This window comes from Emydura macquarii, unplaced genomic scaffold (assembly GCF_026122565.2).
Source record: "Emydura macquarii macquarii isolate MOO-44397 ecotype Brisbane River unplaced genomic scaffold, CSIRO-AGI_Emac_v2 contig_71, whole genome shotgun sequence".
Taxonomy (NCBI): Eukaryota; Metazoa; Chordata; order Testudines; family Chelidae; genus Emydura; species Emydura macquarii.
In genome coordinates this window covers 7,812,952-7,831,441 of record NW_027130208.1, presented here as the reverse complement: position 1 = coordinate 7,831,441, position 18,490 = coordinate 7,812,952, and the positions used below count along the sequence as shown (strand labels likewise).

At 37.8% G+C, this 18,490-nt stretch overlaps 1 protein-coding gene across 3 annotated transcripts in view; it reads left to right on the top strand.

Annotated features, from left to right (window-relative positions):
- The window catches only part of TMF1 (TATA element modulatory factor 1), a 31,132-nt gene that overhangs the window by 5,465 nt on the left and 7,177 nt on the right, over positions 1 to 18,490 (top strand). For 2 of the 3 annotated variants that reach the window (XR_010918622.1, XM_067542183.1), the window contains exons 2-15: positions 516 to 1,759; positions 4,077 to 4,180; positions 4,688 to 4,814; positions 5,792 to 5,897; positions 7,642 to 7,784; positions 9,545 to 9,711; positions 9,886 to 10,042; positions 10,689 to 10,781; positions 12,660 to 12,816; positions 13,767 to 13,959; positions 15,531 to 15,600; positions 15,683 to 15,775; positions 16,898 to 17,035; positions 18,325 to 18,471. Coding sequence is in view for 2 of the 3 variants with exons in the window: in XM_067542183.1 (XP_067398284.1) it covers positions 516 to 1,759; positions 4,077 to 4,180; positions 4,688 to 4,814; positions 5,792 to 5,897; positions 7,642 to 7,784; positions 9,545 to 9,711; positions 9,886 to 10,042; positions 10,689 to 10,781; positions 12,660 to 12,816; positions 13,767 to 13,959; positions 15,531 to 15,600; positions 15,683 to 15,775; positions 16,898 to 17,035; positions 18,325 to 18,471 (2,939 nt within the window). In the remaining variant the exon portion in view is untranslated. The remainder of the gene's footprint in view (positions 1 to 515; positions 1,760 to 4,076; positions 4,181 to 4,687; positions 4,815 to 5,791; positions 5,898 to 7,641; positions 7,785 to 9,544; positions 9,712 to 9,885; positions 10,043 to 10,688; positions 10,782 to 12,659; positions 12,817 to 13,766; positions 13,960 to 15,530; positions 15,601 to 15,682; positions 15,776 to 16,897; positions 17,036 to 18,324; positions 18,472 to 18,490) is intronic. The other variant, XM_067542187.1, reaches the window with a different exon arrangement.

Sequence of the window (18,490 nt, the reverse complement as noted above, 5' to 3'; positions counted from 1 at the left end):
TGTCTAGTGTCCCCTTCGCTAGTTTCTTTGCCATCTTGGAATGAACCTCAGAATTGTCTTTTTGATTTTCAAAACTCTGTATGGACCTATTCCGCTTTCTCTTTAATTCTCATGTCCACCTTTATCAGCAGCTTCTCAGATCTTGGTATAACTCTTGTCTGCCTTCCTATCCTCCTAGCCCCAAGACTCCACGGTTGCTGGGAGGAAGAAAGTCATTTGCATCTGTGTTGCTCTACCTTTCTGGTATTCCTTCTGTACACCTAAGCCATTGAATTACTATCGTTCCTTTAAACTTTTTTCTTTGACAATAAACTATAAAATGTTGTAAGGTTGCAATATTAATAAAAGGTACTAAAGCTATCCGTATATTTTCTTTCATACTGTATGTTCAACATATAACTTTCTTTGCTTAGTTCTCTATATTGTTGCATCTCACAATGCAAGTACTGCAAAACCGAAACTTTTATATTTTAGATGTTTTTCATATGGCTGATTTTCTTTATTTCTTGTTTTAGGCACAAGTTCTCTTACAGGTGGAGGATGGGATACTTCTACCTGGGGATTAAACTCAAATATAGAACCTCAAAATCAGCCAATATCATCACCAACAGCAATCACCAAACCAGTTAGGAGGACAGTGGTGGATGAATCTGAGAATTTCTTCAGTGCCTTTCTCTCTCCAACAGATGTTCAGAGTATACAGCAGAGTCCAGTGGTGTCTAAACCTCCAACCAAATCACAGCGACCCAAAGAAGAAGTGAAAAGCACTTTAAAGGAATCTCTACACAACAGTCAGACAGAAACGCTAGTAGAAACAGAGACAGAAGCAGAAGATTTCTCAGTGTCTGCACTAGTGGACTTGAAAAATCTTGATGTACCCCAGGAAAAACTAGAAGGAAGTTCTGCACTCAAAACTGATGCTAAGCATGAAGAGAATACAAACAAAGGCACTGATGATAAGGTGGCCACTCCGGAACTGAAAGTATCTGAAGTTGCTGTTAATGTGACATTTAATGCAGCAAATGATGGACCAGGAAGTGCTCCCGACAGTCCCGCACAATCTCTTACCGCAGAGACAAAGGACATGGGCTTGGAAAGTAAGGAACAAAAAAATGAGGACAGACAATGCAACACACCTTCACCTCCTATTAGCACTTTCTCCTCAGGGACATCCACAACTAGTGATATTGAAGTTTTGGACCATGAAAGCGTAATAAGTGAGAGCTCAGTAAGCTCAAGACAAGAGGCTACAGACTCTAAATCCAATCTTCAACTGATGCAAACTTCCTTTCAGCTCTTATCAGCATCTGCCTGTACCGAGTATAATCGTTTAGATGACTTTCAGAAACTGACAGAGAGTTGCAGCTCCTCTGATGCTTTTGAAAGAATTGACTCATTTAGTGTGCAGTCATTAGATAGCCGAAGTGTAAGTGAAATCAATTCAGATGATGAGTTATCAGGCAGAGGTTGTGCTTCAGCGTCTCTTGCAGTCAGCCCTTTAACACCCAAGCCTGAGATGGTTGACCCCATGAAAAGTAAATCTCAAGAAGAATTGAATGAGACACTCGTACATGCAGAGGAAACTGAAATGGAGGAAAGTGGGAGAAGTGCAACCCCTGTTAACTCTGAACAACCAGATGTTTTGGTTGCTGTTGTACAAACAGATGAAGGACAAACTGTCCAAGAGGAGGTTGTGATGCAGCAGCAAAGTGCTGAAAAGTTGCCTGAAGTGAACTGCGAAAAGGAAGAGCTTTGCAAGGTAGCTATAGAATATGTTGCACAAAGACACAGCATGAATTCTGTGGGCTAAATTCATCCCAGTTATGAGTGTGTAAAGCTCCACTGATCTTGACACCTAGGTACTGACTTTCATCTGGACCAAATAAGTCCATACTGCATTATTCTGTACTAATTTTACCCTGTACCAGGTCTACACTACAGACTTATATTACTATAATTATGTCATTCAGGGGTGTGAAATATCCACTCTCCTGAGCAACATAGTTATATCCACCTAATCCCCTGTGTAGATAGTACTTCTGCCAACATAGCTACCACCTCTAGGAGGTGGATCAGTTACGCTGATGGCAGAAGCTTTTCTGTCGACAATAGTGGTTACTCTGAAGTGCTACAGCAGCGCAGCTGCAGCAGTGCAGCTGTAGTGTTGTATGTGTAAACAAGCCCTCAATTTGTCAAGTGTACATACTCATTGCTGTTTTGTTGTAAATTTAACTGATTATCACATAAACAGTGAAAAGAGCCCCTTGAAATGTTTGTGATATAAAAAAAGGAATTATCAGTAACCTTTAGCATTTAAACAGTAGTCAATCAATTTCTGAATATACTTTGCTATATAGATGTGCAAGCTGTATTAAACCAATCACGTAGAATTATCTTGAAAATATTTTAATACATTTTCATAGGCTTGTGTACATATATTGGCTTTGTAATGTATAAATTTAGTGTTAACTCATTTTCTGAAATGGCAAACATCTTTGATTCATCAGAAATCATGCTGAAAACATTCTGCATTATACAATAGCTTAATTTACACACTACATCAGATTTATTTCAGTTGTAAAAACCTCTCAGAGAAGTGTTACACTCAAAAGATACAAATGACTTAGTTTTTGTCATTAGCAGATACTTTAGAAAGAGTAGGTAAAGTAGGGTTTTACGGTCAAGAAGAGAAACATGTTAGTGAGTATTGACTAGAATAAGTACAAATTGGATAGCTAACTTAATTATACAAAAAGGAGAAATGTAGAGAGGAAGCATTGTCCAGCAGAGAGGATACTGGCCTGGAACTTGAGACTTGGGTTCTGGTCTCAGTTCTGGCACTGACCTGATGTGTGACCTTGTGCAAAGCACTTTCCTTCTTTGTGCCTCTCCCTTCCCAGCCTTTGTCTGTTCTAAATGGTCTTTGTGGATTTTCTGTTTGTGCAGTGCTTAGCACAGTTGGGTCCCAGTCTTGGTTGGGACCTCTAAGCACAGCAGTAATATTACTATTAATAATAACAATGGGAAAAGAGTGTGTGGGAGTTTATGAAATGCCTTTAGTTAATCCACATTTCAAAGAAAATGAAGTGTGTTCCTTTTTAATCTCCATGTAAAATTGTAGCGAATTATGATGTAAACATTGCAGAAAAGTATACAGTCATGGGCATAATTACGTTTAATACATAACTGGGTAGGGAATTGAATAGGGAAGACTTTTTGAATTAGAAACCTGTTATTGTTCATGAAATATAGCAGATTTTCAGTTACATTTGCCTTAATTAGATGGTGGTACATGTTTGATGTACATACTTTACCTGTTATTGGAAATTGACTTGATTTATAGTTGTTAAATGTGGCTTGTAGACTCTCCACTTGCATTTTGTCATGCCTTCACTGTTGCTTGCTGGTAAAATACCACCACACTTTATAAGAATAAGTATAAAGGAGTTCTTAATCATGCACATTTATTAAAAATAAGTGTAGAGCCTTGTTTTTCGTGTTTCTTAACTTCATGCTGATGAATGTCTGAGTTTGTTTGTTTTAGTGCTTACGTCCGGTAGCTGTAAAACAGGACTTCTGCTTCCTATTGTGAAAATATAAAACAGCCGTTACAAGTGAAGCATTTTGGAAGCAATTACTCTTGCACTTACATAACATCTTTATATCCTAGAAATGTGAAAAAAGGATTGAAAATTAAATTGTCAGATGCCACCATTGTGAGCTCTGTCATCTGCAAGTATATCTGATAAAATAAGCAAATAGGAAAATAGTTGAGACTATGGGCCCTATTTAGCAGTCTTTACTCAGGCAGAATTACCGTTCAGCTACCATTGAATTTCATGGAAACTTTAGCTGAGCTTAGGAGATCCCTTTGTTAAAAGTCTAGAAAACTAAATAGAGGAAAAACCAGAAACAGAATCTGGACCTGTAATTACATGTGAACGCTTAGTTGTGGGGCTTGGCATTCTTCATTGACTTTAAAATAAAAGTTCCAACCTCAGAACGTTGCTAGAGGAAAACCACCCTATTTCCATTATTTAACTGTTTTTCATCTTCATGTCTAAAATTTTATTCAGATGATTGATTTGTTGACTGAAAAGCTGGAGAAGAGGGAAACACAATTATTAAGTATTAGTAAAGAGAAAGCAAGCCTGGAAGAAGCTTATGATAACCTGAAAGAGTAAGTATCAAAATAGTCACAGTGCTGAGTATACGTGTTCTACTTGTAAGTGTCAAATTGTGCTTATGGCAACAGAAATGATGGGGGCTACTTAAATGGTGTGATACAGTAAAACAAATATTTTTTGTTTGTGCTCAAATAACTGTTCAATATCAGGCTGATTTCACAAATAGTGTGAAGTCATCATGATTTTTCATTTGCTTATTAAACAACTTTTATCAGTTGTCCTACATAACGTAACTTTTCTTGTTGTACTGAAGCTGTATGTTTACCCACTCATTAGCAGAGTTTGATTAGTGTAATGTGTTTTAGATGAAATCATTGAAGTGCCAACCTTATGTTACACTACTAAACTAAATGAGTAAAGAACTTCTAAAGACCAGTGTTTCTGATGAGTGTCAATGACTTATTATGACTTTCTAGTTAAAGTTCATTATGCAAGCTTGGTGAATGCAGTTTGAAATGTTAATATAACCATGGGGCTATTCTAAAATGTCTTAAATCTAGTGAAATGTTTAGAGTGAAAGAAGAAAGCAGTAGCATTTCATCTCTTAAAGAAGAGTTTACTCAGCGAATAGCAGATGCTGAAAAGAAGGTCCAGCTAGCATGCAAAGAGAGGGATGCAGCTAAAAAGGTAATCAGCTTCATAATTGAATTAGTATTCATAACACTAAGAAGTCTGATTTCCCTTAGGAGCAAATCATAAAAATGGAGTTTGGGAAAACATGAAACTTACAGGCCCCACTGTGAAGTAACTTGGATATCAATATAAAGGTTTTGGGGTTTTTTTGTGTGTGGTGGTTTTAGAAGACGGATACCACAAGACCTAATACAGACATTTTTGTGATTTTATAAAAAGAAAAGGTTTGGGGTATTTAAACATTCACTGCTCAAACACTACAGTATTTTGCTTAAGTGGTCTGTTCATCATAGTCATTCTGCAAAAAGTAAATTAAACAGCATAATTGTTGAAAAATAGTCTTAAAAATTTCAGATTTAAAGAAATTATTTATAATAAACACTGTTTTGTCAGTGTCCCTCTAAATATGTGTTGAGGCAGTAGGGGTTGTACTACTTTTTATGAGTAAGTAGAATCCCACGTTATCTGATACTCACTTGCATGAATGAAATAGTTCTTGGTTTTTTTTGCTACATCACAAAGGCTTAAAATAGGATGAGGTATAGAGACAAAAGAAACTCTGGGTAAGAAGAGAAAATAAGGTATTCATAGATTCCAAGCCCAGAGGGGCCACTGTGGTCACCTAGTCTGACCTGTTGCTTAATACAGGCTATAGAACTTCCCCAAAATAATATGGGTGTCGGTGAACTTAAAAATATATAGACTTAAAGTTAATTGTCACCTTCTGCATCTTCGAGTTCACAAACAAATATTACCTAGTTCTTGTAGAATAATTTTGTTTTCATTCTTTTAACTGCTAGTTTATTCTAAAATGCTAAGTCTAGAATCTTTTTAGGAATCTGAAAAACTGTTGGTATACTGTATTTGGGGCCATTTCTATTTTTCTAATGGCTCCATGTAACTTAATAAATGTATTTTAAAAAGGCTAACATTCTTTATAAATAGATCTAAGAATATTTCCTTCTTTATAGGAAGTAAAGAATGTTAAAGAAGAATTGGCTACTAGACTAAATTGTAATGAAACAACTGAACTATTGAAGGAGAAGGATGAACAAATCAAAGGACTACTGCAAGAAGGTAAAATTGGTAAACACACCTGTTATAGTAAAGATCTTTTAAAAGTGTCTTTTAATGCATTTTGTTTTATTTTAGACCTTACATGAAAATGTCATGTTATTTCAAATATCTTCTTCATGTGGAAAATGTTTAAGCAATGACTCTCACTCCAATCCATACTTTTTAAAATATTGAAGTGTGGGTATAGTGAACCCCAAATTTGATGGAAGAATTTGGGATTTTCCATCTCTGTCTCCACTTTGTGATTTGACAGGGGACTGTGGATGTAGAAGCCATAAATATTTTGTTCTGTCACAAACAAAATCGGATCAGCAGTATGGGGCACATGCATCTGCACTAGGAAAATGAGATATTTGTAACAGGAGGTGTTAAATTCTCTATCCTTCAGATCCCCTGAAGCAATGTTCAAGAAAAATGTCTAGTATCCTTTGCTTCAATGAGTGTTGGCCTCAGTCCAATTCACTATGATAAGTCTTTCAGACCTCTTGGAGTCCAGAAAAGCCATATTTTAGTGACTTAGGACAAGAGAAAGGTAGACTGAGAGCTGAATGGAGCTGTTTGTAAAGAGCCATTCGCAATGCTGGTGAAGTGCCTGCTCCTGGGAAGTTCCTGGCATGCTGCCGGGAACCACCTCTTGCTGCTGCTGGTGGCATTCATTTGGCTACTCACCTTTCCCCTCCTGCCAGTGTGGATTGATTTAAATTAGTGGTTTTAATCACAAATTTTAATCGTGATTTAAATCAGCAAACAAGGAGCCTTGATTTAAGTAAGAGATTTAAATCTTGTTTTGCATTTGTACTTCTTAGTTCTTTTCCTAAAGTTTAATTCTTGTTAGTTGGTGTAACTATTAAAACACACTGATTTGCAACCAGATGCAGCTTTTATACTAAATCTGGTACTTTATGCTAGCTAGGCACATCCATTATACCTATACACATTTATTTAAGCAATTATATAGCTTAGTATATGTTTATTCAGATTCTTCCTTTTTGTTTTTTTTATTGTTAGAAAATGGTGACTTTTTTTACTTGGGATTTATGCCAAGCTCCATTGGGATGAAAATTGGAATTCAATTAAATGAATATAAACATTTTAAACCATTTTTTAATTGATTAAATGAAACTACCTTAATGCGTGGGTGCATAAGAAGGAAAGTAAAGTTTATCAAAACGTGTTTTGAATTTAAAACTGATTCACTGAATAAACAAGTATTAACTGTTGATAGTGAAACGACCGGAAACAAATTTGTCAACCTGGGCTAGATTTTCAAAGGTATTTAGTGGGATTGGAGGTATGATGACTATCCATTTAAGATGGCCAAAATCCACTGATAATAGAAAACGTTATAAGGCTGCCATGTCAGTAGCAGTGTAAATAAATATACTATAGGTTGAAGTGATTGGGATAGAAGAAAATGAGCAGCTTTAGCACTGATTCACCATCAGTTTAATATTGGAGTAATACATGATTTTTTTAGATTCCAATGTCTCTATATAGTAAATATAGTCCATGCAACAGTTGCATTAATTATCCTTAATATAGCACAGTGTAAGCATGTAGATACTATGGCAATGGGTGCTATACAGTGCCCTAAATAGATGGTTTGAGATTAAGCAGTATAGAGGAGTCAATGTAAAATCCTATTTCTTGCTAATACTGTTACTCATTAAAGAAAACAAATCTTGCACTACATTGGATGATGGGAGGGATATGCTAATACTTCATACACATTTTTCTTTTATAGGAGAAAAGCTTTCAAAACAGCAGCTACACAATTCCAACATCATTAAGAAGTTAAGAGTGAAGGAGAAGGAAAATGAAAATATTAATACAAAGCAAAGCAAAAAGATTAAGGAGTTAGAAGAGGAGTTGCAGCATTTAAAACAGGTTCGATATATTTGCAATTACATTCTGTAAATCATTTATTCTGGTATTGGTTCCTTTAACTCTGACTATGCAAGGTGGTCTTTTTGAGAGATTCCAGAATAGCTTTTGTTCCCTGGCTGTCCCTCTTCTAATTCTCAGTAGCTTGGGGCATATGGTTTCTGGATGCTTTCACTCAGTACATTAACTGTTCTTCATCATTAGTTTCTAATTCTGTAGTTCCTCATTGTTTGCACTATTTCTCAGTCTTCCTTTTGGGGATAACTTCATGTAGCTGTAGTTAGTTTTTTTTTTATGCAGTTTTATGGGTGTCTTTCTAGAAAACTTTCACTTAAAATAACTATTCATTAATGTTTCAATATTGCATAGCTGAGATGTTGAAATATCTCAGTGGTTGCCAATGTTATAATGAATGAACAATGTCTGTCTCTTATAACTATGTCTGACCCTTGTAAGCAGGTTATTTTATTGTGATTTCCTGTGAAAGGTCAGGACACAAATGTCACTTCATTAATATCCCTCCTGGCTGCTGTAACAGGTAGCTATTTTAACCTTTGTGATCAGATGTGGAGGTTTACAGCACTTATGAAGGGCTCTTTTTCGTATGTCATCTGCGTTAAAGATATTATTGATTCTCGTTCCTTGGAGTGGAGATACATTAGCGCAACCAGAGAAGTTTGATGATATTATTATAGTTCTTCATTCATGTTGCTGTCAAGTGTTCCTGCAGTGGCTCAAGAGCATGAGTACCAACCTCAGGGCAGATTGTCAAGAAGCAGGGCACAAACCTCAAACTAGCTGAGAGTCTAATTACTTAGATTTCACCAATCAAATATGAGGTGTAAACTCCTCAGGCACTGTAACAGCTGAATCATGGAATCCTCTTGGGTACTCTATCTTGTCACCTAGTCAAGCTTGCCTTTGTGATAGATAGTCACATGCATCAAAAATTACAACAATATTCAGGTTACTCTGAGTGCCAAAGGACTAGTTACTTACTCCAGGTCATTTGCACCTTAGATCTCACACCAAAGATGATACGTGTAGCTAATCCTCTCATAAAGTAACTAAAGGCTTATTAACTAGGAAAAGACAGTTATTTACAAGTTTGAAGTAGTTAAATATACATACACACAAATGGTTAATCTTAAATTTCAGAGGGTAATAGAAGTTTCTATAATAAACAAGCTCTGTGTATCCTTTTATGGCTAATCAAGCCAACCACTGGTGAGCCATTTGTCAGTGTTCAGCTGAGACCTAGGAGCCTTGGCCTTGGCATGTGCTGGCACCTGGTCTGCCAGTGTCACAGTTGTCACCTAATCTTGATGGCAAGATTTTACTTCTGATCAGAGTGAAGCATCCAATGGCAGTAGTTTCCTTATCTCAGTAGGCATCCCAGCATCCTACACCTCTCCCATATGGTGACATAGCCTCAGTAAGTCTTATTCGGGCTCTTGATACTTCACTCACTAAAATTTAAGTTAGTGCTCAGTATGGCTCTCTATTGGCTCTGAACATGGTTGCCACAATGTGCCTATGCTCCTGCTTAGAAGGAAATGTCACTATAGAGGCCTATGTCTTTACTGACTCGTAGGTGTGCTGTAACCATTAAGGTGCCAAATGTTGTTGTCTCATTGGAGCTGGTATTTCAGGTTTTAATGGAATTTAACTCAAGAAGACTTTATAAAATGCTCCATTTTAAATTTGGAAGGGTTTTTTCCCTTTTTTTGGTAGACTGTTATGAATTTTTTTCTCTCTGGTAGGTGCTTGACGGCAAGGAGGAGGTTGACCAGCAGCATCGCGAGAACATTAAACAGTTGAACAGTGTGGTAGAGCGACAAGAAAAGGATCTCAGCAGACTTCAGGTGGACATGGAAGAGCTTGAAGAACAGAACCGAAGTGTTCAGGCAGCACTTGACAGCGCATACAAGTAAGCGGATATTTAGAAACTCTGTGTAGGCCCTCAGAAATGTTTATAATATGTAGTAAAAAATTACTTGGGTAAGTCACCTTGACATGGTGTAAACTTTGAACGTCTTTGTAGTTCTGCTGAGTTTGAATTTCATAATCGAGAAATCCAGTGCCTTTTATTTTTGGTTTGCAGGGAACTTGCTGATCTTCACAAAGTTAATGCTACAAAGGATAGTGAAGCACAAGCAGCAGCATTGAGTCGTGAAATGAAAGCGAAGGAAGAACTTGGGTTAGCTCTGGAGAAGGCCCAAGATGAGGCCCGCCAGCAGCAAGAGGCTTTAGCAATTCAGGTGAACTTTAAACATGGTGATTAAAGCTTTCTCTTCTAATTTGTTAGTTTATTTTGGACTTGTGGATGATGTGCACCATTGAAGGGAGCCAGGCTTTGTGCAAGCTGATGTCAAACTTCTCCTCCTTTCTCCCAAAAACAGCTACTGCCAAAAACAGCTTGAAAAAATACTTAAGAAATCTAGCACAACTGTTTTTGTAACCTAGTAAGTAGAAAATAGCATGAACACCAGATATGTCATAAATTCAATTAACAATGGAGCAAAACATCAGAGGAGAAAAGTCATATTGCACTAACCCGCTTGTCCAAAGTTGTAATCCTTATTTTAAATCTTGTCCACATGCATGATTATAATTTTGGTGGTAAGCCATAGTTCATGCTTGTGACATTCTCTTATTATGATGCAAAGCGTTTCTTCCTTGAACAAGACACTGTATAACCAGTGAGTGGGTAGGTAAATTAGTGAAACTGTTACACACATGCTGTGTGTGGGTATGCGTAGCTGACCTGTAAAACTCATGAGCTGGAGCCCCTGTACAACACGCACTGATGGAAATACATATGGCTGTAGCAGTGACTAGGGGAAACTGAAATTCTCTATTAGGAATTAATTAAATGTAGTAATTGTCTATTTCCTGCTGGTACAGGTGGCAGACTTGAGACTGGCACTTCAGCGAGCCGAGCAGCAAGCAGCAAGAAAGGAAGACTATTTGCGCCAAGAAATCAGTGAACTACAACAGGTGCAGTAACAATTGTTGCATTGATGCTTTTACCTGCTCTGTGTTCATTTGGTTCAAAATAAAAAATGCAAGGATTACACCGAGACAAGGTGGGTGAGGTAATATCTTTTATTGGACCAACTTCTGTTGGGAGTGACAGCGCTAGCCCATTGAGGACCCTAAACAGGAATATTTTTGCACACCCTCAACACATACTAAAAAAGCAAATGGGGGCCTCCGTGAGCTGCTTGGGGCTCTAAGTAATTGCTTAGTCTGCTTATGCCCAGCACCGGCGCTGTCTGTTGGTGAGAGAGAGAAGTTTTTGAGCTACAAACAGCTCTTCTTCAGGTCTGGGAAAGGTACTCCCAGTGTCACAGCAAAATGCAAGGCAGAACAGATTGTTTAGCATATGTAGTTAGCACGTATTGTAAGGGATCATTCAGGGTAGAGCAGCCCCTTAACACCTCTGTAATTATAGGATAAAAAAATGAGGATTAGTGAGTTACAGATTGTTGTAACAAGTCATAAATCCAGTGTCTTTTCTTAGCCCCCCACTTCTGGCCTTCAGACAACCTCCCAACCTCTTCAAGCTCATCATCACAAGCAAGCTCCCCACAGACTAGGACACAACTCCTCAAAGAAGTACCAGATCCTGCTAGAACAACAGATGCAAAACCTGCCGACATATCTCCACAGCTACAATGATCAGCACCCCCGACCACACACCTTTCAATATCCATGGCTCCCATACATGTCTATCTCGTGGTGTACCTCATTCAGTGCACTAAATGCCCCAATAATAACTGTGGGTGAAACCAGACAATCACTACACTCTCAAATGAACTCACACAGGAAAATGATGCAAGACAAAAACACTGTATCACTTTTCACAAAGCAATCGCTCTGTATTTGACCTATCACTCCTCATCCTCAAAGGAAACCTGCACAACACTTCCTAAAAGCAGAATATAAAATGCAAAAATTACTTTAAAGTTAATGGACCATAAGATAGCAGTCTAGACAACATCTAGTGCAGAAGAACATTAGGAAGAATGTTAGGGAAAAGCCTTTAGTGGTTCTTTGGTTTGCAACCCATATATTTCTTTGAAAATCATTATGCCATCTTTTTAAGCATGACACATCTTTTTACTATTAAGCAAAATTTAACCATTAAGATTGTGATTATACTTCCAGCAAATGGACACTTAACCCTTATGCTTCCAGCAAATGGACACTTCAATTCCTTCTTACCTTCCTTGGAAGAATGGACTACTTCTTCATCCTTTCCTCTCAGGAGTAGTCGAGAGATTAGACTAAATGTGGTCTCTCCCTGGGGCAGAGAGAGAGTATTGCCAAATGAATCTGTTAGCTCCAGGAGAGAAAGATGGGCTTAATAGCAGATCCTGTTGGGGTGTGAAGGGGTTTGTCTGTGGTTAGAAATGAGGCAAAACTCAAAAGTTGAACTTTGGGCAGGGATGAAGTTGGAGGAGAAAAATCCCCCAGATTGGGGTGCATAATGGCATTCTTAAAATTGAAAACATACTATGCTGTCAGCTATGAACTAGGGCTTGCTAGGTAAGGCTTGTCTTCTGACTAATACTGGAAACTCCAGTTATATGCTAACACAACACTACCATCGGAAAAGGGATCCTGGGCAATTAAATCTTCTTCCACTATTTGAATTAACACCAGATTTGTTTCCTAACGACAGGTCTAAAAATGTCACTCCAGCTTCTTGATGATGTATTCTTCTCCTCTAACTTTACTAAATAAAAGTGCAGATTAAATTGCAGTTATTGTAGAACATATAGAGATTGTAGTTAGTTTTTAGCTGAATTTTGTGGTAAAATTTAAACTGATCATGCAACAGTAAGATTTAATGGCATTTAACTAATTCAGAGACTCCAAGAAGCAGAAAATCGGAACCAAGAACTGAGTCAAAGTGTTACGTCTGCCACAAGGCCACTTCTTCGACAGATAGAAAATCTGCAAGCAACACTGGGAGCCCAAACCTCCTCCTGGGAAAAGTTAGAGAAGAACCTTTCTGACAGGCTTGGTAACTCTAGCTTGTAGCTTTTAATGTATTTTATGAATGTGGGAGAGACAATAGATGGCAGTGGTGTAATGGGCATAGTCTTATGTCTAGACTCTAAAGCATAGGACTGGGAATTGGGAGATCTGGATTCAAGTGTATCTGTAAAATAGGATGATACTTAGGTGCATTGCAAGTGTGCTGTAAGACCTGATTTACTGAATTGGTAAAAGATTTGCAATCGTGGTGGAGGTGATTTATATTAGTGAAAAGCACTGTCTGTATAGAATATTTAAAAGGAAGTGGGCTTGGGAGGAGTGGAAATGGACTGACATCTTCAGTTGTCACATGTAGTATTTGGATTCCATGCCCTGAGCTCTGCTAGTATAATTTACTGTAAGACTATTCAACACACATATTTGAGCTGGGTTGAGAGTTGTAATGGAAAATTATTGCCCCTTGGATGAACAAAACGACAACAGAATAAAATGTCCAAAGCCTCAGGTATAGTGTATAAATGTTTCCTGGGGATTGTTTCAGTCCTTTAATTATATATACTCTTTAAGAATAGAATCCCAAATCCTCCCTGTCCAGCAGTTCTCTTTACCTCCAATTGTATGCTCTTTTTTGAGGACAGGCATATTGCCACCAGCCAGTTCTCAAACAGTGCTGTATCTGTTAGTCCACAATATGCTTCTGATGGCTAATGCCAAGGTGTAATTGCTTAGCACATTTTGAATTCTGTTGAAAAGACTACATTTCTCTTAAAGCCTGGAAATAGTACAATAAACCTTTACAAAGTTTGAAACATATCTGAATTGCATCTAAAACATTTGGCAAATATGCCAAACATTTCAGGTAGACACCTAAATAATTGGCTTAAGTTATGGATGACTATTTTGGCCTAAAATTCAACTAATAGTTTTTTTGTTTTTTTATAATGGATTGTGTATTTATTCTTTCTTGGGTATTAGGTGAATCTCAAGCCCTTCTGGCAGCAGCAGCTGAGAGAGAACGTGCTGCTACAGAAGAACTTCTTTCCAATAAAATCCAAGTGTCTTCCACTGAATCACAGAATAGCCTCCTGAGGCAAGAAAACAGTCGCCTTCAAGCTCAGCTAGAAGCAGAGAGAGCCAAACTCAAGAAACTGGAAAATGAAAACAATAGGTGAATTGGATTAAGTTCTTGGCTCATAAATGTTTCTTTAGGTTCACAAGGAAATGAAAGGAGGAACATACCATCTTGTATAACAAACTATTTCAGGTTTTTGAGTTTGAATAGGAAGACTTGACCTTTTGTATTAATTTGATTATTACCATATAAAATACTGATAGTTATTAGTATTGCTGGACAACTTTTATGAAGAAAGACAAATACAGAATCCTTTTGACTGCTACTCTCAGGTTACTTCAGCTCTTCTCGGCTGTCTTTGTACCCTTAGGGTTCCTAATGGCACTTTTTATAGGTTGAGGCTTACATCTCTCACCTCATCCATGACCGATCACTCAAATCTACTATATTTGCTTTTGACAAGAATATTAGATAGTGTTCTCTTTGACCCTGCTCTTGCAAGCTGCTTTTTGCAGTTGCAGTCAGTGAGCTTACATGCAGGCACAATAGTCCATCTGCACAGAGCAGCTTACAGGATTAGGACATTAGAAATCATTCAACATTTTCTTCAAAATAAACCAAATCAAATAGTTATCAAATGCTAAGAAGTCGAATGGTGGCAGCGATTATTTTCTCAAATTCCTGCTTGTAATAGTAAAAAAAACAAAAAAATATATCCCTGAAAGACTAATGCGTCTTAGTGGCGCCATGCGACCCCCTCCCTCAGCTTTTGCCCAGACGCATTTCTCCCAACATCCAATCCATGATTTCCTCCTCTGCCTCAGCTCAGACGCTACTGTAGAAGCAAACCTGAAATCAATAGCAGAAACATTACCGTGTGAAATTCTTACTCTTAACTAGCTCTGTGACAAATTTGTGTGTTTCAAGTAGGGTGTTTCCCTTTCAAGCCCCTGGGCTGTTTGAGGGGAAATGTGTTTTCCTGGATTGAGATTCCAGTTCATATCAGGAAATTCCGTTTTCAGCATCCTGGTGGCATATTGGGAGGATCAGAATACTTTCTTGATCTTTCAGTAGACTTCATCCTGTCTAGTCAACTGTAGTTTCTTCTCAGGAGTCTACCAGTCCTAAGAAATTCTGACACCTAGGATAGTTCTGTCTCCTAGCTTCTGGGTTTCACTGTGATAATTTGAGGAGTCATATGCCCACTTCTGTAGTATGTTTACACTATTTTTGTACACACAATAGTTAAAGAAAAGTTATTAAAAGTTGCTTTAAGGTTAATGTGTTATTGGTTCACACAATGATAGAGCAAGTACCCACAATATTAAAGCGGCATGCACACAACAAATGAGGCGTAAGAAGATACTGTATGGAAATATCAGAAGTGCTTAAACGAATTCTTCATTCAAGTAGCCCCATGCTGTGCTTGCAAGTCAGCGTGAGGGTATTTTCTAACATAAATAATTTTAGTTCTCCAGTGGGTAATACAGATCAGTTAAATATTAAGGTTAGCTATAGATATATATTTGTATACAAAACAAATACAGTGCATTATGCTTTTAAGTCAGTTTCAGTAAATTATTTTCTTTGTGTGAACCTAAAATAGAAACACAGAGGAGATTGTCTTTAAAAAAAAATTACATTACTTCTCTCTCTTTTCAATATAGGTATGAAGTTGAATTAGAAAACCTGAAAGAGGAGTATGTGAGAGCTCTTGAAGAATCAAAGAAAGAAAAGGTATCTGTTAATTTGATATTACATTGCTGCTTCATAAAATTGAGTTTGCACTGGGTTAACAATCCACATTTCCTCCTTCTAGATGCTCTTAGCTACTCAGTTAGAAATGGAGAAAATGAAAGTTGAACAAGAAAAAAAAAGAGCTATTTTTGTACAAGAAACAGCAAAGGAAAAGGTATTGAAATTTGCTTTAATGTTATTTCATGTATTTTAAAAATCATATTGGGTCATTGGTGACAGAGCATGTCTTAAACACTAAAATGTCATATAAACAACAAACAGGGATTAAAAGTATATAGCATAGTAGTGCTATGAAGTATCTGGGACTTCCCCACATCTTTTTTTTTTTCTAGTGAATTCAATGCTTGTGTGAATGGTGCTGTATTGGCAGTCCTGAATAATTCCTCTACTTAGCCACAGAATAAATGAAACATGAGTAGTGGCAGCATACGTTGATCCACACTGCTGCACCAGTGTGTCTATTCTCCTTACTTTGCGGGGCATGGAATTCAGTGTCTGGGCCCATTGGAAAAACTGTTGCCTCTGCTAAGACTACCAGCAAAGTGCCAGTTAATTCCAGTTATGATGCGTCTTTGTAATTTGGATACTGGTCCATAAGACTCAGACTCCACTTTGTTTAGCATCGGTTACCAAATGACCATCAGTTGGCAACAGCTTTCATTTACTATCAATCAGCAGTAAGTATTCTAACACAGCTCTGTCATCACTGTTAATCTCCTAGTTGCTGCAGTTCTGAAACCAAAGTCCTGAATTAAGCTATTTATTTCATCTGTCTGAGGCCAGTATATCTTCAGATATTGACTGCAGAGGGTGTCAGCCTATTTAGAAAACTCAGCAATAACAGAGATCCTGAATTTGGGCATTGTAACACTTTTTAAAAATCTTTTCACATTCCCTCAACCAGGGAAGAACCTACCTTTTGTTTGTGGTGTCATTCCTGTGAGGCACATGAGCTCAGCAAGACATCTAATTGTCTCTAGGGTTCTCATACTTAGGTGGTCTTAGGTCAGCATTATGCAGTGTGGCTACTTTTCAGTAAGTAGCAAGTTCTGTTTCTGCATAGCCAAGAAAACCTAAAGAGTTGAACTTGGGCTTGATGTACTAGTGACACTTAAATCCACTTCACTGTTTAAACTTCAGTTACTATACAGAAAATATGAATTTATGCTCTACATTTGAGAGTGAAAAAAAGAGACTCCATTATATGCAAAAAGGTCTGTTTATCGTCGTCTTCCTCAACCATCTTTGTTCCTTGTATTCGCTTTCTCTGAACTAGCTGTTGTATTTTTCAAAGGAGCGTAAGTCATTTACCTTATCAGCAATGGAAACTGTTTCGAGTACTCCGACTCTGTCACGCTCAAGTTCTATAAATGGAGTTGATACGGCAGGGCTTCAGACATCCTTCTTCTCTCAGGTAATATATCAATTGATGTTTCTTCATTAAACCATTTTCATAGAATCATAGAAGATTAGGGTTGGAAGGGACCTCAGGAGGTCATCTTATCCAACCACTTGCTCAAAGCAGGACCGACCCCAACTAAATCATCCCAGCCAGGGCTTTGTCAAGCTGCACGTTAAAAACCTCTAAGGATGGAGATTCCACCACCTCCTGAGGTAACCCATTCCAGTGCTTCATCACCCTGCTAGTGAAAAAGTTTCCTCATATCCAACCTAGACCTCACCCACTGCAACGTCAGACGATTGCTCCTTGTTCTGTCATTTGCCACCACTGAGAACAGCTTAGCTCCATCCTCCCTGGAACCCCCTGTCAGGTAGTTAAAGCTGCTATCAATGCTTCTACTAATGCAGCCCAATATGCCGTTAGTCTTCTTGGCAACAAGGGCACAGTGTTGACTCATATCCAACTTCTTGTCCACTGTAACCCCCCAGTCCTTTTCTGCAGAATTGCTGCCTAGCTAGCCGGTCCCCAGTCTGTAGCAGTACATGGGATTCTTCCATCCTAAGTGCAGGACTCTGCACTTGTCCTTGTTGAACCACATCAGATTTCTTTTGGCTCAATCCTCTGATTTGTCTAGGTTTGCTACCTTGTGTGTGTTCGCAATGAATCATGTTGGTGTCTTCAAATAGTTTTATTGGCATGTTAATTTTACCTAGCTAATAACTACTTTGGGGAAAAAAGTGATTTCAACTATTCTTTCTTAAACATACCTACAAAATGTCTAGATTTGCACCTGAAGGTGGGTGCCTGAGAGCCTATTTGAAAAAAATATAGTACAGTTATATGCTGACTATAAATTTCAAGTGCTATTCATGTAATTCATTCCAGGGTACTTTATAAAATAAGCAGACACTATATGTAGGGTTGGCTTTGACTGACTTTTAATCCTGTGATTCTAGTTTAGTACACCACTCACTCAAGAGACGCTGCCACTGTGTTGCAGTCCGTGCAAAGGCTATTTCTTCTGATGATTTGATCTATGAGAATACAGAGATCTGTACTAGCCACATGACAGCTGTAAGGGTGACATGAGAACAAGCAAATAAGGAGTTCCCTAAAACTTTGTTTAGCTATTCAAAATGAGCTTTTGTTTTAAATAAATATATTTGAAGCATTGAAACGTTTGACTATCATGATGACAGTCTGCATTTAAAACAAGAGGCTCTGGCTTCTAGTGCCAAAGTCTTCAAACATGAAAGAATCTCAATGTCCCATCTTAAGGTTGGTTAACTTTTTATTTGTAGGATGATCCTCATGATCATTCCTTTGGACCAATGTCTACAAGTGGGAGCAATCTTTATGATGCTGTAAGGATGGGAGCAGGGTCAAGCATAATTGAAAACCTGCAATCGCAGTTAAAACTGAAGGAAGGAGAGATTTCTCACCTACAGGTACTGTGAGAGTCACTTG